This window comes from Chlorocebus sabaeus, chromosome 1 (assembly GCF_047675955.1).
Source record: "Chlorocebus sabaeus isolate Y175 chromosome 1, mChlSab1.0.hap1, whole genome shotgun sequence".
NCBI lineage: Eukaryota > Metazoa > Chordata > Mammalia > Primates > Cercopithecidae > Chlorocebus > Chlorocebus sabaeus.
In genome coordinates, this window is record NC_132904.1 from 37,459,061 (window position 1) to 37,486,051 (window position 26,991).

General features: G+C 38.9%; 1 protein-coding gene across 1 annotated transcript in view; it reads left to right on the plus strand.

Annotated features, from left to right (window-relative positions):
• The window catches only part of LGR4 (leucine rich repeat containing G protein-coupled receptor 4), a 108,369-nt gene that overhangs the window by 57,851 nt on the left and 23,527 nt on the right, over positions 1-26,991 (plus strand). The window contains exons 2-4 of the mRNA XM_008003745.3: positions 2,372-2,443; positions 23,144-23,215; positions 24,488-24,559. Coding sequence (XP_008001936.1) covers positions 2,372-2,443; positions 23,144-23,215; positions 24,488-24,559 — 216 coding nt within the window. The remainder of the gene's footprint in view (positions 1-2,371; positions 2,444-23,143; positions 23,216-24,487; positions 24,560-26,991) is intronic.

Genomic DNA, 26,991 nt, shown 5'->3' on the forward strand with positions numbered 1-26,991 from the left:
TCTCTTTTTATTGGAATGACTAAAAAGCACCACAACTGTCTGATATTTTACAGAATGATTGTTTACTCATATCGGATCATTATTTTGCTTTCGATATGATTAAATGTTTTGTTGTATTCTTGAGAAGGATTTTACTAGTTAAGGCCAAATGTATCTGCCATGAGAGTGACTTAGTAATTTAACAATGACAGAGGGATAGTCTTTAAACTTTGCGTTGTGATAAATTTTTCAGAAACATTCTATAGAATGAATCTCATCTGTTTTTATCTGAAAAGGTGGACTCCTCCATGAAGAAACTACAGAAAAGGGTGAATCAGCATATAATGTCAGTATAAAGGCGACAGTATATCATGTCAGACCAGGAAGCCACCCAACCAATCAGCTTCAATTTACTGATGAGCAGATGGAGGCCCAGTATCACACAATGGCTATGTGGCAGGGTGGGAGTTGCGCCTGCCTTTTCTGACCCCTGTTTTAATGCCATTTCTCCAGTATCTTGCTAGAGTGTTTATGAAAAACAAAGCATTTCCTCTGCCCTTCCCCCAGGGCTAATGATCACTGACTAAAGTAGTATTGAGGCCTGGGTTTTAAAATAGTAATTCCTAGAGAAGCATAGTAATTTGACTTTTCTTATAAGTTTCTTTAGTAGGACTTGAGTTGTTTTCAGTGATATAAAATTTTAGAGTGCACTTATGTCTCTATGGTCATAAGATTCATCTAAAGGAAAATTTCTTGTGCTAAGAAATGTATATTAGTATTGGTTAATGTTCGTTCCTTAATTGCTAAAGCTATTCCTGGTCCTCCTTTTTTTTTTTTTTTTTTTTTTTTTTTTTTTAAACCCCAGTTGTCAAGCAAAAGTGCTCTTCCAGAGATTCATGGATAATTGTGTGAAGGTGTTAGGGGCATTATTCCTCCCAGTTTTTAAGCTTGATGGGACTCAAGTATTTGTTTTACATTTTGACTACCACTGGAGAGAAGTATTAATAACAGGATTCAAATAATACTTAAGAAGACTCATGATTTGCACTTAACATCATAGGCTCTGGTGTTTTCTGTTATACTGCTTGTTGAATGGTCTTGGGGAAGCTTTTTTAACCTCAGTAAGCCTCAGTTTCCCCATTTGTAAAGTAAGATTTTCTGTCTAGTCTTACCAGGTTACAAGTATGCACTGCATCTTAGCTGCTGCTCCTGCCGTTTTTGCTGCTGCTACTGTTACGGTTATTCCCAAGCCAAAAACTTTTCCAAACCTGCATTGGGAAAGTCTAGTAAGAAAGGATGTGGATTCCATTTCTAAATTTTAGTGAGAGGAAAGATGGGGAGAAAGGTTGTACCTAGCATGATACTGAAGGTGTCGCCTCCTTTAAAAGAAAATTTTACCTGATGGAATGGATGTAATAACACGGTATTAGTATTGTTAGCTGACTTTGGTATGCTTCATTTCTCTTCTCCTTCCTCATACCGATACATGTACTGTACTAATGGGCATGTCTCACATGTGAACTTCCATGCCAGGTTCTCGAGAGGGGAGACCCAAGGGCTCAGCCACAGAATTAAACACCATGGAACTGAAGGAGGCAGCTCCACTGCCCCAGCGCATGCTGGGACTTTCCCTTATGGAGCTGTTTTAACCTGTCTTTCACGGTGCTGATATCAAGTGGAGTGTGGCAGAGAAAGCCAGTTCAAAAGGCAGCTGCCAGGGAAGAGGGAAATGGTTAATAAAGTATTTTTTAGCTGTTTGAACTAGTGAATTGTTGAGTTATATTGTTGGGTGAGTTTTCTTTCTGTGGACGCTCTTAAGGGAAAACTGGAAATGGACCACATACCTATCGTGTATGCACTTGTCCTTAGCCTGCATCTGTGCATAGGCGGAACATGAAATCCACTGACAACTGTTACCTGGAGGACTTTTATAGGTTTTGAAGAAAATATGACTAGGGTAGAGCTAGGACATGCTTTTATTGTCCTTGAGTGACTCCAGAAGGCACCCTCACCTGCAAATTCTATGTATCGTTCCTAGAGTATTCATTGGTTTATTTTGATAGGTATGTGTACTGCCATGAATACCAGAGCACAGGGAAGTCACCCTGGCCCACTTATTGTAGGTAGTTTGTGACTTTTTTTCCAATGATACTTAAGAGGGGAAAATACAGGATCTGAGTATATTTCTAAATTATGTGACATAATTTATAACAAAACATTTAGCTTTTCTGTGTTTTCTGAATTTTGCATTCTGAAGCCAGATTGTGACTGTTTCTATGTGTCTTCTATGCCCTTTCACAAAATTGTAGCACCTAGTTAGTTTTCTGTTGGATTAAATGCTTTAAGTTTCACGCCACTTAATTAATAATATTCTTAACTTTATGTTTTCCAGGGATATCAGTATGAACAACATTACTCAGTTGCCAGAAGATGCATTTAAGAACTTTCCTTTTCTAGAAGAGCTGTAAGTATTACTTTGAGAAATGTGTGTGTATGACTTTTTCCCCTCAATTCATTTTGGAAGCTTTTGCTACAGAGAAAGTCTGATGTTTTCTGTTAGGAGACATTCTGATAGCTTAGTTTCAGTGGGCTTTGTGAGGAGGAAATCATGTTTCTTGGAGGAAATCATGTTTCTTGGGGGAAATAAACTTGGTTTTCTAAGTAGCGTAGTTGCTGAAGCTATTTTTGAAAGCCGTAACTTAAAAAATACTACTTCCACAGGACTTTTTTGCTGCAATTATTATAACTGCAAATGCTGCAGTGACACCAGTTAATTACAGTGTTATTCTGAGATAACAAGGCTGCTGTATAATTACCATTGTTGCCAAGGAGTTGCTATATGGGTAACAGAACCACAAAAAATAACACAAGGTGTTTCAGGGTCATTGAGCAACAATCTCAGCAGCAAGCCAGCAGAAAACTGAGGGTAGGACCCCTTGGATAATTGCAGATGACCTTTGGAAATGGGGTGAAGGCGTGAAACACTGTCCAGGTCTCTACGAGCACCTTTAACTTTGAGAACGTTTCTGAACTTGTCAGTTGCATCTTACATTTCCAATTTAACAGTTTGCACTGTGGAAATATTTTCTCCTTGTTTCAACTTCCTTTTTGTTGTGCTCTCCACACTTGTTTGAAATCCATAATCAAAATAGGCACTTTTGGATTTTAAAAGAATTGGGAACTGTATATTATATTTTAAGAATCCCAGTGAAAAAATAAAATCGACTTGAATTAAGTTAATATAGGCTTCTAAAGGCCAAGCTAATGGATTATATAATATATAGAGGTAGGAGGGTGACAGTTTGATACTAAGAACATCAAAGAGATATAGCCCTGAAGGAATCTAAATTCATATTACAGATTGTGTCATACAGCCCAGCTGTTGAGTATTAGATCCAAGTCAGCGAATGTCCTCCATCTTTTAGCTTGGCCCCTCCCCTAGAGAATGGGGAATAGGAGTCAAATAAGATATCCAGGTTGTGTACTCTCATAGAATATTGAAATAGTAGTTAAAGATTTAATACAGAGAAATGTTTCCTCCCACACTAGTTAGTCGAACATAATGCTCCCACAGCAAAAGTTGAACAGAGATTATTCGCCACTTACAAGTTTATGAGCTAGGTCAAATTATTCTTTCTGCTTAGTTTCTTTGAAAGGTGCAGCTAATAATGGCCCCTCCCTCATAGTGTTCTAGTGAAGAGAGAGTGAATTCATTTATGTTAAATGCTTAGGACAGTACATGAAACAGAATGAATGTTATATAAATGCTGGCTAATGTTTATTTTACTATTTTCAAAGTGCATAAGAAAAAAAAGCAGAAGAGTATATACCAAATGTTATCTTTGGGTAAAAGTATATGTTTTATTTTTGCCTCCTATGGTTTTTTTTTTTCCTATAGTGAACATTAATTATTTTGTAATAAATTTATTTTTAATTAATATTTTTCAATTGAGTTTAAAAGAAGCAAACCATCCATTTGAAGTTTCCACCTCCATCCCCCTTATCCAGCCTTAAGATGCTTTACCTCTTCCTTTTTATTTCACATACAATTTGACACTATAGGATTAGTCTCTCTTTACAGAAGTAATTATGCAATGGAAGGACATTAACAAATGGTTGTTCAGCCATTGTATAATTTAATCACTATGGGATAGGTAATGTACCAGGCCAGCAATGGAGAAGCTCCCCTCATTCTGGATGGGGCCATTGTGTGCAGACCATCTTTGTTGATGCCTTTGATTGCCGGTTATCTTTAAGGAATTTGGAAGTGAGGACCTGGATGTGGAGTCAAACCTGGTTAATCTACTTAGCGAAGTTCACGTCTTGGATTTCTTAAAATCTCAAATGACCAACCATATGCCAACCTCATGAATTCTGCCAACCAGGACTTTTAATTGGAACCAAATTGAATTTGGCTGCTGATTCTTTGTAGCAAGGTCATATTCTCTCCGTATTCTCCTATCATAGTAATGAAACCCATCAAATCAAGTCCGTATACTCTCTCTAAATGTGGTATGGTATTTCAAAAATGAATTCAGTTAGGAGAGCAGAATGTTATTTTTAAAGAATACTTCAAAATAGTCTTTAATAACTTTTACAGTACTGTAGGCATTCAAGGGAATTTATTTTTCACATTAATATAAATACTAAAATAAATATAAAAAGCCTATGCTTTTTCCTTATTAAACAATGTAGTTGATTTTGACACCAAAATGATGCTGCCATGACTATTGTAATATTTCATAAACAGCATAACTGTTTGTCTTGGAGTCATCTGGAAGTCATTTAAGAGTGATCATGAAGCCAAATGCCCTGAATAGAAATTATTTGCTGAGGGTTTTTTCCATGTTAGTTAATGAGGTGTGCTTTACAAGATGTGACTGGGTTTGGCAAAATTTGATGTGGTGAATGTTTGAATGTGATAGAATGCTTGAGGTATTGGGAGAAATCACTTCCCAAGAATACACAAGTATGTATGGATACTTATACATTTCCTTATTCTTTCAATAAACTCTGAATCCTACACTATGCAAGGTGGCAGGTGCTGGGAATACAGATACAAGCATGACCCATCTTCAGAGTTGACAGACCCTCTAGAGTTGTGCTGTCCAGCATCGTAGCCACTAGCCACAGGTAGCTATTATGTTTAGATTTAAAATAAATAAAATTAAATACAATGAAAAATTCAGTTCCCTAGTTGAACTAGCCACATTTCAAGTACTCGTATAGTTGCCTGTGGTTAGTTGCTACTATATTAGACAGTACAGATGTAGATCATTTCCATCATTGCAGAAAGTTCTATTGGACAACATTGATCTAGAGGGAGAAATGAAACTAACCCTTGTTGCATCATGGTGAAGACGCGTGTGCAGGGACAGAGGCCTAAAACAATGTATTTTCTTAAGACTGTAGCATTTGGGAAAGTCGTCCACAATAGCTTCTGCTGAGTGTTGAAGGACATGTAGGAATTAACCAAATGAGGGTAGTAGTAAGGGTGTTCTAGGAAGAACTTCATAGCATGTGGAAGGCATGGAGATGGAAAATTTCAGAAGTTTTAGGACACATAAAGTTGTGTCTTGTTATGGCAAGACTAAAGGGTACATACGGAAAAATGTCAGGAGATGAGGCCAGATAATGAAGGGTCATTTTAAGATAAGAAATTTAGACTTGTCCTAAAGGAGTTTAATTTGATATTTGGGTGAGTAATAGGAATGAGACTAGGGTTTTTGCCCTGAATAACTGGGTGCCGTTTGCTGAGACTGAGAACACAGAGAGCTGATCTATTTGGGGCCCAAAGAATTCCATTTTATAAAGATAGGATGGTAAATAGTATGTGTCTAGAGCTTTACAATGAACAGAAGTCCATTCCCATAACTCTGAAAGGAAAGTCAGTTTCACAAAGGTAGACATTGAGCTGACGAGGTTAATGGCCTATTGGAGTTCATGAGCCTGGTATGTTGTTTTGCTGGGACTTGAAGTCAGGTCCCTAGAGCCCAGTTCTTTCTGGAACACTGTGAGTGATAATATATTTGTTCTCAGGAAAATATTCCATCCAACTTTTTCGGTGAAATGTACTTTAGATACTATTGTTGCCAGTTGTTTTGTTTTCACATTTAACCTACTTTTTTTCTCACTCTTTTTCCAATCCTGCTCCTTCTGTATATTTAACCTACTTTCTGAAAGTTTTATAGTTCATAAATAGTGTTACCTAGTGATTCCTGCTTTCCCCCAACACCTTTTGGGAATATAGAAACATAGATTGTGGCCCCAAATTCCGTACATGCAAGGTTCTGAAATCTTTGCACTTTACTTTCCTATTCTTTACAATGGAACTTCTCACAGAAGTACTGTAAAGGGAATATGAGATAATTGATGTAAAAGTGATTTGTGACCATAAAGTGCTATGTCGCCGTGAGAAATTTCACTAATCATCTTAAACATTGCAGTCTTCCTTAAAGTTGTTTGGAAGAGAGATGGTTTTGCTTGGGGATAGAAGTCGCAGTTTCTGTTTGCATTGTAAAAGGAAAGCCAGATTAAAGAAAACATTCACTTAGCGTTGACAGGCTCTGCTGCCTGACCTGATGTTGTCAGACGTGGTTTTGGCTCTCCTTTAGGCTTGTTGGGTATCAGTAGTCATTTGGGGGATGGCTGAAATTTGGAGCTGTGAAAATGATTGAGTTAGAAACAGTAGAAGGAATATCCAGCTAATTTTCCGTAGTCTGTCACTGAAAAAATTGCTGTGGCTGTTACTTTGATGTGGCAAAGCAGTAGAAGCCATTGCCAGCTTTGGCACTTGGACAGTTATTGTTTAATGCACACTATATGACTAGGATAATTCCAGTTGTTCAAAACGTGATTTGACTTTGGAAGACTTCACAATGCTAAAGTGAAACTTACGTCTCTTCACAAGACCTAAACTGACACTTAGGTCTCTCAATACTAATTGAAGATTACCTGTCATTTTATTTCACCTATAGGACAGTTATTTCTAAATGGAATTACTACTTTACAGAAGGGGACTGGTAAATAATTTAGACAGAAAGTTTTAAAATCAAATAAAAACAGGGGTGGGTCAAATTAAATAGTTTAAAATAATTGAATTACATATTTATACACACACATAACATATGTCAAATACAGCTATTCAATTCATATATGTAATTCAACTCATGATAATAGCATACACAAAACATATTTAAAAATATTCTGCACACACATCAATATAATATTCTGTACCAAGGTATTTTCAGACTTAGAAAATATTGCAAGCATAATTTTTCATATACCCTTCACTCCGATTTCTGAAATATTAACTTTCTCTCTCTGTTTCTCTCCACACACATACAAAATATATGTACATATTTTTCGGAACCATTTGAGAGTAAATTGTAGATAAATCTTTAAATATTGCATTGTGTAGTCCAGAAACGCAAGGATATTCTCTTGAATAACCGCAAGACAATTGTCAAACTCAGAAAACTAGCTTTGATATATATTATCATCTGATCTACAATTCTTATTCAAATTTCAACAGCTGTCCCACTGATATCCTTTAGAGAAAAAGAAAAAAAAAATCTGGTCCAGGATATTATCCAGAATAATAAATTATATCTGGTTCCTGTGTTTCAATAATTCATTTTAAATTTCGAAAACTATTTTTTCATAGTCTTTACCAAAGTTAATGCTAAAAATATATTGTACTGCATTTAATACTCTTGAGACCCCTATGAGGAGTTTATTATTACTTATTTACAGATGATGACATGGAGGCTTTAGAGAGGTGGAAAACCTAACTGTGCTCATAGAATAAAAGTACAGCCAGGAATTGAATCTATGTTAATCTGATTCAAGTCATTGCTCTTAATTTCTAAGCTATAATGTTGCCTCAAAAGGCACAGAATTGGAGGGAAGCTAAAAGGACCATCCACTCACTATTACCTGCAACTCTAAGTAGGTCAACATCTAACTGTCAAAGGTGATCAGCTGCCCAGTGTTTCCTGTAGTAAGTTTACTGAACAAATTTGTGAACAAGGAGTTCTTCCCAGAATAAAATTTCCTTATCTAGCCATACCATTTTACAGATGGGAATATCAAGACCCAATAGTAGATAAGTGGCTTGTCCACAGTAACACAGTTAATATGTAACTGAGCCAGAATTAGACCTTACAGAGTTCAATGCCATCTCTTCTATATCTTACCAATTTTTGTATCTCTGAGATGCCTAGTCTCAAAATAGTCTTTCTGGGTTGTTCAGAGCTGTACAAAGTAGCTATTGTTCTCTTCGAATACAAGGAATTCCCTTTGCTTCCAAACTAAAGTTTGACTCACTTAACGTTTACTCCCCTGATGTAGCCTTCTCAGATAAGCTCTATTGACTGCAGTAATGTCCCAGAAAAAGCAAAATAATTTCTCAGTTGCTCTGGTGATGTTTCACAGTTAAAAATATTAGCAAAGATCACCGCCCTTATTGTTGGGAAGCACATACAGAAGTCATATAGGAGTGTTACCTATCTTACTCAAGCCATTCCCTATAGTGTGTCATTTGGGGAGCTCTAAGAGTAGAGGTTAAGGGTGAAAACAGAGAAATCATGAGGGAGCTTGTACTAATACGCCACATAGGCCCTTCTGGAAAACATTGTTTTGTTTTAACTCATAAAACTCTGTGAGCTATCTTTATTCCCATTTTGCTGATGGATAGCCTGAGCTTTTCATCAGAGAGGTTAAGTGACTGACCCAAGTTTACATAGCTCATTATAAGCTAGGTGTCAATCCCAGATCTGACTGTGCCCCTATAGATGTGGAAAGGGGAATGAGGAAGAACTTGCTAGACAATGTATAATACATTCAACAAACTTTTGTTGCCTGAACCACTACATTCAGTGCACCAAATGGGATTCTTGCCTTCAAGGGAGAGGGATGGTATACTTGTTATGGGAGTTCAGATCAGAAGGGAAATTACTTCTAGCAAGAAGGAACAATGGCATTTCTGGAGAGCCTTGAGGGATAGGAGGAGTTATTCAAGAGAACATGTGCAAGGATCTGCAGAGGAGTGTGAGCAAAGATGGGGACAGAGACTGGGATAGGTGGTAAAAATGGTTGGTTTGGTTGCAATTTTGAATTATTGAAAGGAAGTTATGGAAAAGATACATAGAGTTTGGGGCTAGGCTAAGGACATTTTGGCAGACTGACAGAGTTTAAACTCTTGAGTGACTCTTGAAGTTTTTTTGAGCTAGGGAGTGATTTGTTCAATATGACCTTCGATAAATGTAGTCTCATAGCAGAGAGTTTGAAATTGAGAGAGTTCAGGGAGAAATGAAAATGCCAATGGCAATCGTCTAGGTGAGAATTATGAGAATCCGAATTAGGGCAGATGGGAGGCAGGGAGAAGGAGGAGGGCACCTATTCAAAAGATGTTATGGAAACAGAATCAGGAGAATGTCTTGGCTGGGATGATAGGGGTAACATCATTAACACTGAATTTTAAGATTACCAGGAGTCGCTGGGCATGGTGGCTCATGCCTGTAATCCCACCACTTTGGGAGGCCGAGGCAGGTGGATCACCTGAGTTCGAGAGTTCAAGACCAGCCTGACCATGATGGAGAAACCCCGTCTCTACTAAAAATACAAAATTAGCCGGGGTGGTGGCGCATGCCTGTAATCCCAGCTACTCGGGAGGCTGAGGCAGGAGAATTGCTTGAACCCGGGAGGCGGAGGTTGCGGCGAGCCTAGATCACGCCATTACACTCCAGCCTAGGCAAAAAGAGCGAAACTCCATCTCAAAAAAAAAAAAAGGATTACCAGGAGTCTGCCGGTGCTTTGACAAAATTAGCAACAATGCAGAAAGAGAAAATTTTTTAGAAGAGAAGATAATTAAATGCTGTTTTTAACATACATGTGGAGTTCAGGTGGGATATGGGTGGAGGCATCTGGAAATTCAGGAGTAGAGTCCAGGATAGAGATTGAAGGGCATAGATTATAGAATAGTATATCATGGGTATAGATTTAGGAGTCTTTTATTTTGAGGTCATTACTGGAAACATTAGACTGAAAGAGCTTGCCAAAGGAAAGAGGGTAGAAGAAAAGGGAAGAAGGCCAAAGACAACTCCTTGGGAAACACTTGAATCAGGGTGTGGGAAGAAGACCGAGTGCCAGAGGAGCAGGAGAACTGGGGCAGAACTCTGCCCCAGGAGCTGTGGGAGGAGAGGTTTTTCACAAAGAAATGAGGGATCAACACTGACATGCTGGAGAAAGATGCCCATGACTAGATACTGAGAAAGGGCCTTGACTTCTTTAAGTATTTTGGAATCATTTCAGTAAGTTGGTGAAAGTGACTTTTGGGTAAAGAAGCTCATCGAGAAACAGGCATTTGGGGACTGCTAATAGGCGGTTTTTGGAGAGTGGCTAAAACTTAGAAGTTGTACTGCATTTGACTGGACTCTATTGGGTTTAAGAGACAGAAACCCGGCTGAGGCATAATAGAGGATTTATTGTTGCATGTAGATAGAACTAGACAGTCCAGAAGTGGAGTTGGCTTCAGATGTTATTGGATCTCGAGGCTTAAAGCTACAAGAGTTTTCTCATGCTTTCCATTTCTTAGCTTCAGTTGTCTCTACTTTTGTGTTTTGGCTTCATTCTTTCCTGTTGCAAACAACCTGTCTCCATAGAGTGGGAAATACACCTTTCAGTACATTGTTGCATCTAGGCACCCAAAATAAATATCTAAAAGTGTTCCTCACTGCAAAACTCCTAGAGGGATCCTGATTGGCCAGACTGACCTCATATGCCTATCCTTGCACTCTGTTTGGGATGGTATGGTGCCACCTGGGTTTTGGACTCATCCTGGTAGGACTGCTTGGAGTTGAGAAGTCCCCAAAGGAAGCAGAAGAAAAGAGAAAGGAAGACCTGCTGGGCAGAAGGAAACTAGTTATTCACAGGACACTAGGATCTAGGGACTAGGCATACTGTGGGAAACATTTGTTTAATTGGGTCAGTCTGAAATGAAGAAAGTATTATTGAAGAATTGTAAGGACTGAGTTGGGCTTAGATAATATAAATTTGCAGTGAAACCAACTAGATCTTTCATTTTGTCCCATAGCTTAGCAGCCCAGGAATGAAGGTGATGAAAGATGTGATGGAATCAGAGTTTGGATTTGATTAATCAGAACTTCATAGGGGACTAGGTTCAGTATCACAGTGTTTGGCATGGGGTTCCAAAAGTGTAGAGAGGCAAATGAAACCATGGTTTACTGGTTCATTTATTTATTTTAATCGATACTGACTATTCTTTGGCTAAATATAGTAGTGACTATAAGTAAATGAAAATGTGTTTGATTTTCTACTAGTGGTATTCAATTTTCCAGCAAGAAAATAGGCCAAGTCATTTCTTTCATACATTGACCACTCTTAGTCAAGCCATGCTTATTCAACGCAATAAATATGTGCTTTAGTGGGACCTTTGACTTAGAATTTGTTCATCATTTTCCCCTGTTCACTACCTGTTAGTCTGGACTATATGCATACTTCAAAGATGATCATTTTAGATATACTAGAATATTTGTATCACAGATACATTCAGCTTTTTAAAAAAATCGTAGTTATAAAAATGCTTAATAAAAACTGGACTTAATAAAAAATGCTTAATAAAAAATTGTTTTTAAAAACAATTACGAAAAATAAGTGGATACTCAGTTTTTTAAATCTTGAAGATTTATCGTATTTGAAAGATATGGAGCCATTATCCTACCATGGAGAGATAACTATGGTTAATATTTTGTACATCCTTCCAAACTTTTCTCCGAGTATATGTATACAATTTCCTTTAAAAATAGACTCCTACTATATTTGCCATTTATACTATATCTGCCATATTATAATATTTACATATTAATGCATCTAGTTTTTACCATCATCTAATAAATGCATAGTGCTTTATCATTTGGATGATTCCCATTTTATGTAACAAATCTCTTGCTTTGTGGTGGTGTTATGAACAGCAGTTTTGGACAGGGTCTCACTCTATTGTCCAGCCTGGAATGCAATGCAGCTTACTGCAACCTTGACCTCGTGGGCTCAGGTGATTCTCCCACCTCAGCTTCCCAAGTAGCTGGCACATGCCACCGTGCCCAGCCAATTTTTGTATTTTTTGTAGAGATGGGGTTGCCCTGGCTGGTCTCTAAGTCCTGGGATCAAGCAATCCTCCTGCCTTGGCCTCCCAAAGTGTTGGGACTACAGGCATGAGCCATCGCACCCAGCTGTGAAACATTCTTATCCTATCTAGTCTTTGTTTATTAGATGTACTGTCTTTAATTGTGCTGCTTTTATTACAGTGTGGCTTGCCAAATTTAGGTCTTTTCCTAAATTCTTGTATTACAATTAGATTTAACTGTTTATAATGGAAAACTCCAAGTAACAGTGTCTTTAAACACACCAGGCTGTATTTTATTTACCTGAATATGAAATCTGCAGCCTGGTGACCTGGAGCTACTATGATGTGCCACAAAGTTGGCAGAGATGTAGGCCCTGATATTCTGCTCTGTAGTTCTTTGTGTATTCGCTTACATGTCAAGATCACTAGATGACTGTGTACTGGAGCTGTAGCCATCAAGACCCTATCCTCAGCAGTAGATAGGATGAAGTAGGGAATAAAGAGGGGCATAGTTCCCAGTAGCCAGCTTCCTTTAAGAAGCCATCTTGAACATACCACACAAATGCATCTGTTCACATCTCACATGGCCAAACAGCAGGGGATGCTGGGAAACAGGACTTTTGGGCTGGGTATATCGTTGTCTGGACTAAAATCAGCATTCTATTACTAGGTAAGAAAAGAAGAATAGTTATCATTTAGGCAGTTAACGTACTTTTGGCAGCAAGTGACAAAACTCAATTAAAAGTAACTTAAACAGTAAGGAAGTGTATTATCTTACATGACAAGGTGGTAGAACTATTCCAGGGCTGATTCATGGAGTTTCTCAGCCACGTCATCAAGAACCCAGGCTCTCTCCTACTTCCTAGTGTGCTCTCCCCAGGAGGGGCTGTACCATCCTGTTATCACTCCACATAGAATACTTAGACAGGAAAGCACCTAGAAGGAGAAAAGGGTCATCCTTCTAATGTTTTCTCATTTAGGAGTAGAACTGTCTTTCTCACATACTTCTGGTAGTCTTCCTCTCACTTCATTAACCAGAGCTGGGGTCACAGGTCTATCCCTAAACCAGTTACCGGAATGGGACCAGCAGGATGGGTTAAGGTCAGTTGGTATTTACTCATGGAGCTGAGTCATGTGGACGAGAGGATATTTGAACAAATATAGGCTCTGCCAGGAAGGCGTGAATGGGTGTTAGGTAGGCAACCAACAGGGTCTGCCAGAGTACCTCTCTATATTCACATTTTACCCGTGTTTATACAGCCATTTGAGCCCTTTCTGCCATGTGAAGCCTTCTCTGATCTTCCTTTTCTAAGCCCCTCTTGCACTCTCTCTACTCCTCACCACCTAGCAGCGTATTGCATGCCTTGTTCTTTCGTGCGTCAAGTGTGTCAGTGTGTACTTGTCTCCTCAACTCTATTGACTTTTCTCTAAGGAAGGGCAGGGCCTGTTGTCACACTTCTATATGACCTTGGTGGCAGTTACCACATTCTTGAACTTGAAATGGAGGGAGGGATTAAGATAAATGATTTCTTCTCATTTTGAATTGATTGATGTAAGAAACCTTATCTGTCTATATAAAAATGGAATTCCATTGAAGTTTGTGATTAATGAACTGTCCTTATTTAAAAGAAATGAAAAAAGAAATATCATGGGAAAACTCAGTACCTCCTTTGCCATACCTAGGGTACTTGGCCTGTAGTAGAAACTCAATAAATATTTGTTGGTTGACGTTGGCTGTAAATTTTTTTAAAGCTGGAACATATTATTTCCTCACATGGGCGGATATTGCATGTGCTTATTTCCAGAGGGTAAATGACTAGGTTGTCAGGATAACCTTGCTCAGGAAGTGTAACTGTTGCCTGGGTTTTTACTGATTTACCTATAAAATAAAGTATTCCATGGGTTCCTGTAAGAAGTGGGAGACACAAGGCCAATTTGGTGCGGGTGGAACTTAAAGTTTCCTTGAATTGAATATAAAGCTCTTTAGTAGGTAGAAGAGTTCTAGATGGCCTGTAAACCAAGTTTTAGCAGAAACATACTTATTTTTTGTTAAGCATTATGGCTTTCATTGTCGTGCATTTAAATAGAAATATATAATATGAAATATATGTGAAATAACTTCTCCCTTCTCGGCAAAGGAAAGCTATCCTAAAACCTTGAGAATTTCCATAATAAGGGTCTCTTAATTCATGTACATTCTTAAAACATAAAACTTTTACATATACTTTCGTAAGAGTTATATGAAGATGCAAAAGTCTTCCCTAGTATGTGAAGAAATGGGGTAGTACATTGTTAGTTGATGTAGAACTATTCCGATGTGCTGTCTCAGATGAGGATTATACTGATAACAGTGTCGAAGCAGAACTATAAAGGATGCTGTTAGTTGTTAGCCCTCTTTATTCACTAAGTAATCATATCCTCTGGTCCTCTTGAAGTCAATGGTAGAAAATAACTCAAAACAGGCCAGGTGTGGTGACTCACGCCTGTAATCCCAGCACTTTGGGAGGCCAAGGTGGGCGGATCATTTGAGGTCAGGAGTTCAAGGCCAGCCTGGCTAACATGGTGAAACTCCATCTCTACTAAAAATACAAAAATTAGCTAGGCATAGTGGCGGGTGTCTGTAATCCCAGCTACTCGGGAGGCTGAGGCAAGGGAACCGCTTGAACCTGGGAGGTAGAGGTTGCAGTGAGCCGAGATTGCACCACTGCACTCCAGCCTGGGTTGACAGAGTGAGACTCCTTCTCAAAAAAAAAAAAAAAAGAAAAAAAAGAAAGAAAAGGAATAAAATAACACAAACAACACTTTTCTGTTTCTAGGATTTACATTAGTTTATTTACATTGTTTTATTCCTGGGATTTACATTATTTAGGTGCTGTAGGTCTTTGGGGAAGGCACGTAGGAAATAGGCTCATATTCCTTTTCTTTAAAAAAAAGAAAAATGAAAAAACAGGAGGATTGGGGGGGCGATAAGCTTGCTTGGCCCATGACACAGGGTGGTTTTGAGGGCCAGTAGGTTCAGTATTCCTTATTTGAAATACTTGGGACCAGAAGTGTTTTGGATTTCACATTTTTTCAGATTTTAGAATATTTCCATTGCTTGAGCATCATAAATCTGAATATCTGAAATTCAAAATACCCAATGAACATTTCCTTTGAGTGTCATGCATGTCAGCACTCAAAAAGCTTCGAACTTTGAAGCATTTCAGATTTCACATTTTCAGATTAAGGATGCTCAACCTGTATAATAATAGGACAAGGAAAATGAAAAGTACTACAAAAATGATAGTTTTTTGTTACGTATATTGATTCCAAATGCTCCTACATGGGAACCAGTATACCTCTTTCAGTCTTTATTTCTCACAGGAGCCAACATAGTTCTGAACACATAGCCCATGACATATTAATAAATATATGGCCCAGGACTTTAAGAAGTATGTATTTTGCTTTTTAAAACAGTTGCCACCCGGGTGTGGTGGCTCATACCTGTAATCCCAGCACTTTGGGAGGCTGAGGCAGGTGGATCACCTGAGGTCAGAAGTTTGAGAGCAGCCTGGCCACCATGGTGAAACCCCGTCTCTACTAAAAATACAAAAATTAGTTGGGCATAGTGGTGGGCGCCTGTAATCCCAGCTACTCCAGAGGCTGAGGCAGGAGATTTGTTTGAACCCAGGAGGCGGAGTTTGCAGTGAGCTGAGATCATGCCACTGCACTCCAACCTGGAAGACAGCACAAAACTCCACTGCATCTCAAAAAGAAAAAAAAAAAAAGGCAGTTGCCAAAATTTTGGATCTTGATGATTTCAAATTACATTTAATAAAAGAATGTCACTCACATCCTGTTAAATGCTTTAGTTCAGTTTTGAACTAGAAATGCCTTCTCTGGAGGCAGTGTCATGGGCTGGTGGTTGTGCCTAGTGTGCTTCGCACATACGCGGCACTGCGGTGATCCACCCACTTGAGGGAATAGAATGGCATCCCAGGAGAAGCAGACTGGCTATGTTTGGGTACCACCTGTGATACTTCCTATGTGTGGTTTCAAAAGTAGGTGTAGAACAGTGAAACCCCATCTCTACTAAAAATACAAAAAATTAGCCGGGCGTGGTGGCGGGCACCTATAGTCCCAGCTACTTGGGAGGCTGAGGCAGGAGAATGGCGTGAACCCGGGAGGCGGAGCTTGCAGTGAGCTGAGATTGCGCCACTGTACTCCAGTCTGGGCGACAGAATGAGACTCCATCTCAAAAAAAAAAAAAAAAAAAAAGGTAGGTGTAAAAATAAACAAGGATAGCCAGGCCCGGTGACTCAGACTCACACCTGTAATCCTAGGGCTTTGGCAGGCTGAGGGGGGTGGATCACCTGAGGTCAGGAGTTTGAGACCAGCCTGACCAACTTGGTGAAACCCCAGTCTCTACTGAAAATACAGAATTAGCCGAGTGTGGTGGGGCATGCCTGTAATCCCAGCTACTTGGGAGGCTGAGGCAGGAGGAGAATTGCTTGAACCTGGGAGGTGGAGGTTGCAGTGAGCTGAGATCCTGCTGTTGCACTCCAGCCTGGGCAATAAGGATGAAACTCCAACTCAAAAAAAAAGAAAGAAATAGAGAGAGAGAGAGAGAAAGAAAGAGGAAGAGGAGAAAACGTTGCTGAGGGGTAGATAAATGTTGCTCAGAAGGGAATGGTGGTGCTCAAAGTACTTTTCAGGCAGGACTTGACGGGAGCAAAATACCAGGCCATCTGGTAACCACCTCTGCAAAGGGAAGGTAGGAACATAGTGAATGGGAGGCTGTGGTCACTCTCTTCTGGCTTTATCATCTACTCTCCAACCTCTCCATAAGGGGAAAGGTACATTGCCATTAGTAAGAAAGTACTCTATTATTTGTGTGCACAGTTGCTGTAGCCTCCCTCTGCTTTTTCTGCCCGATGTCTCCTCACAACAGCTGCTAAAAGCCACTGAATCCTCATGTGCCCTCCCCGCTGCTCAGTCCATATGTCTAATTAGTGTGTACATGGTATTTCTTACTCTACTAATTCTTGGCTAGAATTCCAGCCAAATGGCTACAATGAAATTTCTGTAATAGACCACAAGAAATTTAGTCACAGCATTTCTCAGAGAAATAACACCAATTGGTAAATTCTGTATTTCACACTTGCCTCTCATGTTTTTAAAGTTGCTTCCCAAGGGAAGAAACTAGTGTAGCTCAGTGCATTTCATGAAGAAATTAACTTTGGCCCAGGTTGCCATCTGAAATGTGGCCTAGTCCTTCACACATACCCTTGACCAGTGCCCCATATTTAGACAGCGCAGTTTCTACTTCTTCCCCCTGCTGGAAGGGAGAGCAGATAGGAAATTTCAGGTCATATATGCATTAAGAGTCGAGGATATTATTGAAAACTTGCTTTCCAAAAAGCTTTCCCTGGAAGGAGCCCCTAATGTCAATCCATGGTCTTTATGAATAATAAATGCACACAAAACAGATTCACAGAGACATTACACACTGAGTCACTTGTATGCCACTTCCTGGAATGGTTCCAAATCCAATGGGAAAGCGGAAATCTAGAGGATTGCTTTTTGCCTCTCCTCTGCCCTTTCTCTTTCTCTCCATTCTCTGTCTTTGCTCTCTTTGCTTCTGGGACTGTTGTAGCAAACAGAGTAAGTGGGAGTTGCCTTAAGGTAAACGGTGTCCCCTTTGAAATCCTGCTAGACTTGTTTTAATTCTGTGTGATCATGTGCACAACACAGCGTGTGTTGAGATACTACTGTGGACCAGTGGACTGATGTTCCCATGTTTAAAGGTCCTCCCCACCTTTCCTTGAGAAAATATACTTCCAGCATATGTCAAGAAAGAAAATGTCTGCCCTGGCACTTGACACTTTAGCCACGTAGTTCTTTCTTTCCTGTTAGGAGACTGAGGGAGTAGAAATGAAATGAGAAAGGTGCAGAAGAGGGAAGATAATCAGGAAGCTTTCTCACCGTTTCAGTAGTAATATTAGCTTTGCAAATCCAGAGTCTTACAATGGGGCTTAGTGGAGACATTACAGCAAATACCAAGTGTCTTCTCTTTTTAAGGGATCGTACAAAGGAATACAGAATAAAGGTGACCTAGTCCCTGCTCGTGAGGGACACGTAAGATCATTGAAGAAGATCAGAGCAGTACAAAGGAACTAAAGGCAGACTAAGATGCACCCAATGAGACAGCTTTGTCTAAGGTACCTGTGGAATTAAAGGAAGGTGGTATCATAATGAGTTCATACTGGTGGTGGTGTACCCTACTTGGACAACTTGAACAAGGCTTCAGTTTGCAGAGGGCAGAGTTGTGGGTATTTCAGGTGAAGGAAATGGTATGAGCAATGAGGCAGAGGTGGCAATGCATTGTGTGTTTGGACGTAGTAACAGTGCTAAGTTGCAGTAGGGGAAAAGAGATCCTTGGGGAAAAGAGAGCCTTTGGGAAAATGCTTAGAATTGTGCTTTTTCAGATTAAGTGGTTTGAGGCAGGAATACTGTGGAAGTTCATGGCAGTAGTCCAGGAGGAAAAAACATCAGGTGATAACAGGAGGAGTCAAAGAGTGGATGGGGTTGAAACCTTGCAGAGAGACACTCTCTGTGGTTTTTGGAAACATAACACAAAGGGGAAAGAACTGATGCCTGGGACTGTCCACCTCTACAGACAGAAAACCATACCACTTTTACCCTGATTTTTTCACCGATTGTTATTTTTTTTTCTTTAGTATTTCACAGACACTGGAAAATAGTAAAAGAATATTGTTTGTGGGGCAAAAATAAAAATATAAATAACATGATTTAGTCAATGAAAAAGGTTTTCTGGGAGTAGCCAATAGATCCTGAAGTAGTGAGAAACTAAGAAAACTGTTGGCTATAGCACTGAAGTGCAAACCCAGGCATGGAATGGGAAGTGGCTGGTCTTTGCTAATAGAGGGCCAAATTCCTCCTCAAGATCAGCCACCTCTTTTTCCTTGGGAGTTGCCTAAAAAAATAAAAATAATAATAATAAAAAAACAAACAACACAGAATGCTGTATATCCTTAACCAAGTCTCACTGAGTTTAGGACATAACCTACCTTTGGGCACTCAGGTAATCCCATTCTCAGCCCCTCTTGCTGGTCATCTTTGGCTATGGGAAGGATGGCACTGTAGGTCTGTTGGGAACTTCTCTGTAATTGCAGTTATGAGCTCCTAATGCCTAGTCTCTCCTTACTAGCTTTGTTCTGCTAGGTGACAGCTATTGATACTCAGACAAGGCTATGAACTTGCCCAAGTCCACTCTGCCCCACGTTTTCTGAGAATTATTTCCTAATCTTTTGGTGACTACCAGAGGCATCACAATACAGGTAGAAGTGGATAAGTATTTCAGCCAGCCAGGCAAGAGAACTTGAATGCTGGCTCCTTTATGTACCAGCTGTGTGACTTAGGCCAAGTCACCTAACCACTCAGGGACTCAGAAAAGCAGGGCGGTTGTCTTGAGATGATTAAAATGAAAGAATGTTTGTGTACCATCTGTTACTATCACAGTGTCTGCAACTACTGTAGGCTTATAGTTTTTTTCTTCCAAAGAATTTGGGATTTTGTTCCTAACCCTGCTATTTATTTACTTTGCACTTTTCTGAATCTGAGCTTTTAGACATGAAGCATCCCTAAGGTTTGCTATAAGAAATACTAGCTCATAAAATAAGCAACATGTGAAGAGCTTCTGGAGGGTGCAATTACTGAAGCTGCAGAGCTTTTACCAAGCTGCTGTGCTTGTTACTCATTAACACAGCAGCTCTGTAAACTTAGGTAGATACATTCCTGAAGGCTCCACAGGATATGTTTACTCTTCTAACAAACTAAGTAATCAAAGTAGGGTGTCCTCTTGGAAGGCATTATCACTGTCCACCACATACCAGCAGTGTTTATTTCTTCAGATCGTTGGCTTGTATTTCGGGATAAGCCTCATGCAGAGCTCATTTTGTCATTTATATAAAGATAGAGGAGAAAGAGAATGCTTTTTGAAGTTATGTGACTTTAGTTTTCTCATGGTTTATAAAAGGGGCAGAGATTTGGGAAAAGGAAGCAAATATTTTGGCTAATGTGGTCAAACACTCTTTTCTGTTGGCAAGTTAAGATAATCAGGTGTTCTGCATTTTGCTACTTTTCTTTGTTACTTTATAAAATACTTTTTTTTTTTTTTTTTTTAATGAGCCCAGCACAATAGGCTGAACTCAAGGAAAGCCCCATAGATACAAGGACATTGAAGACTCGTATTAGAGACAAAAGAATAATAAGAATCCTGCAGCAGCCTTAGTCTGTTTATTGTGTTTCTTTTTTGGAGGACTCTAGCTTTTTAACACTTGGAAGAGCAATCACAGGGCTATCTGAGGCCCTGGGGAAAGATGACTACTGCCTCTTATGGCTCTTATGGTGCAATTTGATCTTTTAAAATGTGACCTTTTAAACACTTTGCATTACAGCTGTGAGCATTATCAGTTGAATTTAATGAGTGAGACGGGTCCCTTTGAGATTGCTTGTACCAAGCCTGCACTAAGGTAGACTTTGGGATGCTATGGCATCGGAATGGTGAGCATTTTCAAGGAGGAGCTTCTGAGAAAGCAGTTTCTAGCTAATGAATTGGCATGTTGGTGGGTGGTAACAGAAGTTTGAGATGCACACCCTGCTCTTGAAGGCATTTGTACTTGGCCCACAAGACTAATATACAAGAAACAACCAGTAGACGGTAGCTTGTGACCAAGTTTATGAGCTCTGAGTGTTCATGCATAGGGCACATGTATAAGAACTGAAGCTTTCAAGAGAAGCAGCATTGCAGTTGGGTGTTTAAGGGGGTGCAAATGAGGTTGCTAGGTGAAACATTTAAAAGATGTAGTGCTTTGGGAGGCCGAGGGAGGCTGATCATTTGAGGTCAGGAATTCGAAACCAACCTGGCCAACATGGTGAAACCCCGTCTCTACTAAAAATACAAAAATTAGCTGGGCGTGGTGGTGGGCGTCTGTAATCCCAGCTACTCTGGAGGCTGAGGTAGGAGAATCGCTTGAAGCCAGGAGGTGGAGATTGCAGTGAGCCAAGATTGCACCACTGCACTCCAGCCTGGGTGACAGAGTGAGACTCCATCTCAAAAAAATAAATAAATAAAATAAATAAATAAGTAAAAAATGTAGTGGTAAAGCTGGCTAGTCCAGAACCAAGAGGATTTGCTAAAGAGAAATATTTTAAAATGGAAGCAACTGAAGAGGCCTTAAAACCATCTTCTTCAGTCCCTTGTTTTACTTCTGGTGGGCCCTGAGAGGTGAAGGGCTACAAGGCTGACGGCACAAAGCAAGCTGTTGTGAGCCTGGGTTATGGAGAAATGTTGAAAGGCAATGCAGCGTAGAATGTAGGTGCTTGGATGCCTTGTGAGAAACAAAGTGCATGGTGGAAGGACTTTTTAGGAAGAATTTAGTTTAGGAGCATGAACTGTGCTAAACTTGGTGGTATTGCCTGAGAATCCAGCATTGTTATTCTTGCCATTGAAGAAATAATTCTTCATACTTACCCCTTTTCTGGGTCTTTTGGCTGTTTGCTTTCCTGTCCCCTTGCTGCCCCCTATCTTCAGTGCAATCGCCTCTGTGTTAATGTTACGTAAGGATTACACTTCCCAGGCCAATTTGCATTTTATTAATAAGTGGAACACCACTTCAAGAGAAAACAGTGCATCTAAAAGTAGAGCTTCAGGCCACAGTGACTTCAGATTTTAAGGCCGGTAAAGTATCTTTCTTGTATCCCTAAAATCAGGATATATAAGTGGAACAGATTAGAAGAGGAGAGGGGGGAACCTAAAGATGTTGTGTGTCTGGCCCTTACTAGGTACTCATTTTTAAATGAATGAATAAATTGATGAATAAGGCTTAGGGATGCAGAGGTTTTAGGGAGGGAATAGGAAGAATAGTGGAAATGCATACCTTTTAAAGGAGGGATCATAAACATTAAGTTTTATAAATTTTTAAACTTAAAAAATTTAATTATAAATTTTAACAGAGGAATTTTAAAGGAGGACTTGGTGACTATGTGGTCCTGAGACATGTGTGGAAAAGAGCATTAAAAAATATATATACATAGTTACAGAATCTAGCTGTTTAGGAGAGTATCCCTGACAGAACCAGGAACCAGGAGTGTCCTGTGTTTGATCATATGAACACACAGTCATCATTTTTGAGTACACATTTGAAAACTTTCCTTCACTTCACCTGTCTACAAATTAACTTATGTGAATCACTGCCCTGCATCCTGATTCTTCTCCCTAATATCCTCTGTTCAACTTTTTCTTCTATTTCTCTATGTGCAGGGAAATGGGAGGAAAAGTAGGGCTCAGAATGAATTGGGTGCCCAGATTTCTTACAAAAGGATCCAAAGAATTCTTATCATTTCCTTATTCTACTTTTATCCCCACTTGAATTTGTCATGTCAATATTTCTTTAGGAAAACCTGTTTACTTCAGAAAAAAAATATATAGGCCATTGTTTGGAAAGTTATGCTTTCAGTGACTCACTTTTTGCCTCTCTTTTGCACTGGATATGCTGCCCTTGGTTATGCAGAGATAACAGGCTGACTTGCCTCCCAAAAGCATTCTTCCTTGACAGACTGGTTTGCTCTAATCTGTATAAACACTCTTGCCTGCTGACCAGTAGTCTTGTATTTATGAGGCCCTTAGAAAACACTGCAAGCTGCAGAGTGACCATGAATAGCAAACTTAATTTGGTTTAATGTGTTTTGGCTTGCTTGACCTCACCAGAATAAAAATGTGCCTGCTTAAATTATTGTATTGGGACTTAAAAAAAAATTCTAGAGACATTTATCTCATTGGAAGACTCGCAGGATCATTTTAGCAAGGGTTTAAGTCCACGTTTAATGTCAGATAGACTTGAGAAATGTTTAACATAGAGCTTTAATCACAGATTAGGTTTTTGTAAATTCGGAATTTTAAGTCTGAATCACTATCTTCTTTTCTTGCTACTTTTTTTTTTTTTTTTTTTTTTCTAGACAATTGGCGGGCAACGACCTTTCTTTTATCCACCCAAAGGCCTTGTCTGGGTTGAAAGAACTCAAAGTTCTGTAAGTAATGCAATTTTAGAGTTTCACAGCTGGCTGTGTATTTTCTTTCTGCATAGTCAACATGCTTGGAACTAGGTTAAGTACAGTTTCTTTTAGTTCAGGATTAAAAGATTTAAGGAGTGGCCAGTGGGGAGTGTGGGAGGCTAGAGGCTGATTTGGGCAACCCTGCACCTAGATAACAAAAGTTAAAACTCTAACTAATAGGTATTCTGACCTCCAGCATATTACAGTTGAATGTTAGGCTTTTTGGGTGCCTAATGCATTGAAGCAAACCCATACTTAAGTTTTACTGGTAGGGTTTTGTTTCTACTTATAGCTGTAAGAACTTTGAATTACCTGACCGTAAAAGGGAAAAAGGCTCACAAGCGCTCCAAATGTTAAAATAATTTTAGAGCTCAAGGGAATTCAGATGCCTACAATTTATATAGCCAGCGAACGGTGAGGAAATAAATTCCTGGCAGTGGTCAGGAGCCTGGAGTGTGGCAGATTAGGAAACAGGGGAACTGACTGCCCCCACTTCTGCCACTACCATGCTGGATGACCTTCAGCAGGTCATTAGACCTCTCTGGTTCAGTGAGCTAGGTGGGACCTTTATCTCTTCTATTCTGTGGTTATGATTCATGTCAGGCAGTCATTTTATTAACGTGACAGGAATGACTTCAGGCAAAAAATCAAAAGGATTTCATTTTCAGTATGGATCTATGCATCTATTCGGCAGGCCCTAACTAGTAGATGATCAAAGCTCTATTTCTCTTCTGGCCCTACATGCATTGAGGACATTGCTGCTGTTCCTTAAGAGCTGGAATCTACCATCCGCTTGGAAAAATTGGCTTTACCTGAAGTCCATGTTTCCGGGCTCTGCTTTATTCCAATTTGAAAAGGCATTAGGCATTCCAACGGATTTGCTTATTATACCTCCCAGTTAACTTGTTATAGCTCCTAATTAACATTAACTGATAGTACCCAGGGTGATGAACATTAACTGGAGTGCCTTAATTACCAGAAACAAAACCACCCTTGGAAACATGGATTACCCAGCAAGTCTGTGTTAGGGCATGGCTTGGGATAGCAGTATAGGTTTCCTTTCTGGCTTTATAGCAAGTGCTTCCTAGAGTTTTGCAATTCTCTTGTCTTAGATACTTTCCACCTCTGCCTCCCCCTACATTTTCCCATTGGAAATATTTTTTGGGAAAAAAAAAAAAGGCTCTGAATTTTTCTAAGAAAAAATGGTAACTATCACTTGTTACTCACTAACCAAAAATTTTCTTTCAGAACGCTCCAGAATAATCAGTTGAAAACAGTACCCAGTGAAGCCATTCGAGGGCTGAGTGCTTTGCAGTCTTTGTAAGTAACTTCTTGATTTCTTGACTCACCAAGAGACTACTCTGGCTGTTAAAGGTGTAAAGAACTGGAATCCTAAGGAAAGAGGAGATTTATCCTTTCATCTGAGATAAAAACAGAGATAGCTAGTCGATGTTATCCAAATGCCCTTTGGTGAGGGAGAAGGAGGTGGTTCTGTTTACCTCCTCTCTTGTCCTAGAGGCTGAGAGAAAGCTACTGGGTATTCACTGCTGGGTGTACTTCCATGAACTTGTGCACAGCTGGTGATCAGCACCTCTTTGGAACCAGTTATATGTGTACAGAAGTTTTAGTGTCTTGTGCCTTGACTGTCAAGAAACAGCCACAAAGAGGTTTCTGTTTCATGTAGTAATGATAATCAGAACAAATCGATTGTAATTCCTCAATGTGGTCAAGGGAACTTCTCGGAAAAAATGAAAAAGTATTCTTCAAAACAGGGAACTTCATTAGCTTCTACTAGAATAATGAATACAAATTTGCATTGCCTCACTTCATGTCCTAAATACCAAATACAATGGGACTCTGGGGCATAGTTTCTCTAAGTGTGGTACTTTGACCACGCTTTGCAACAGACTCACTAGGGGGAAATTGCTAAAATGCAGATCCCTAGGCTGTAACATAGAAGTAATGCTGGTTTTCTTTTTCAAGGTAGAATTCAGAAGTCTAATTTTAAATAGCAACCTCCCCAGAAGCACTCTGAATAAAAAATGTTAATAGTTATCACCCTTATGTGTGCTGGTATAAAATTGCATTTTAGCGACATAACGTATTTGTATACGAATTTGTCTCTTAGGTTTTGTATTATACTTTGAAATAACTGCAAATAGTAGGAAATACGCGCAAGTTAGAAAATGTACGGTGAAAATGATTGAGCTGCTTGTCCCATCAGTTTGCTAACATAAAGCCATTTTTAACTGCACCAAAGAGACATCCCTGGAAATTATAAATTATAGCTTACTGTTTGATTTTAGGTTAGATAGTCTAGTAGTTAATGAGCAATGAATGTGAAAATAAAAATATATGTTGTAAAGTTAAACTTTAAACTGTATCTAACCCATAAACAAGGAATATCCACGGTGTTGACCATTTAATTCTTAGTTTAAATGGAAGTTTAATTTAAGGTGGTCTGTATTAAGTAGCTCCCTTCACTAAAATGGTAAGTTATGGAATATAAGGATTTGTTTTTCACCACAGCTAATTGAGTAGGTTCTAGGTAGACGCTTAAAATGAATCCATGGGAATGAGTTCACTTATAGAAATGTTACTTGCTGACTTCACACACTCTCTCACCTCGGATGGATGTACACAGGGCAAGTCGTCTAACCTCTCTTGGACCTGAATTCATCAGACATTTTAAATAGTTATATTTTCTTTTGCGTCTTAAGAATGTATTTTACTTCAAGACCTTCATATTGAATTGTCATTTTGTAATATCTAATAATCAAAATACTCAATTATTTTGTCTAGTTTAAAGGGTAATAAAGAGAAGACTAAAATCTTACTTTCAACTGTAGAACAGAAAAATTACCAAGAAAACATGCAAATATTCTCTCTAATTTGTGGTCAATAAGTACATTAAAGTACATGAGACATTTATTGGTAATGTAGATGATTTAAAGAGGTGTTTTTCACAGAAATCATAGGTTTCTCTTTCATGTTTTAAAAAAGCATACTGTGCTTATCATTCATGGAGCAAGTTGCTTAGTTTAAATTATCTCCAAAATTGGGATGAGTGTATGGAGTGGAGATAAAACAAACTTTTTTTTTAAAGGCATTGAGATGTTTTCATATATATCAGAAACACAAGGATCTGCTATGTGTCAGGTCAGGCCTGTTTTCTTTAAGAAGGAAATGTTCATGCATTTGTTAGTAGAGTGGGTGCAGTGGTGAAGTTAGATACAGTTGAAGTTCTCTCATGGTGTAAAACAGTCTTATCAGCACTTGAGTCATTTTGAAAATCTGTTCTTCAGATCTGAATTACATGAAAGATTTCATTGTGGTTTTGAATAGTACTTAAAAGAAGCAAAGTTCATTAGGGATTGAAATTGATCAGAAGTGGTTTGATGCAAGTGTATGTTTGATAATGACTATAAAATCTGAAAGCCAATTGTTGATACTAATAAAAAGGTAGCATAATTCCCTCCCATAAAACTAAAATGACTAAAGCATTACCTCAGCAGAATATTAAAATGACATGTCATAATTATCTCCTCTAGAAATTTTTTAACATCAGATTACATTTTTATTGACTATTAAAATATCCCAAAGATTAAATTTCCTAGGTTTTTCTCAGTTTTAAAATATGTTTATAATACTTACATTATTGGTAAGTTAGAATAGAGAGAAAGGAGATCTTTTGATTATACAGGTGTTTATTGATAACAAAGACTTTCAGCAGTTAAATATCTGCATTTAAT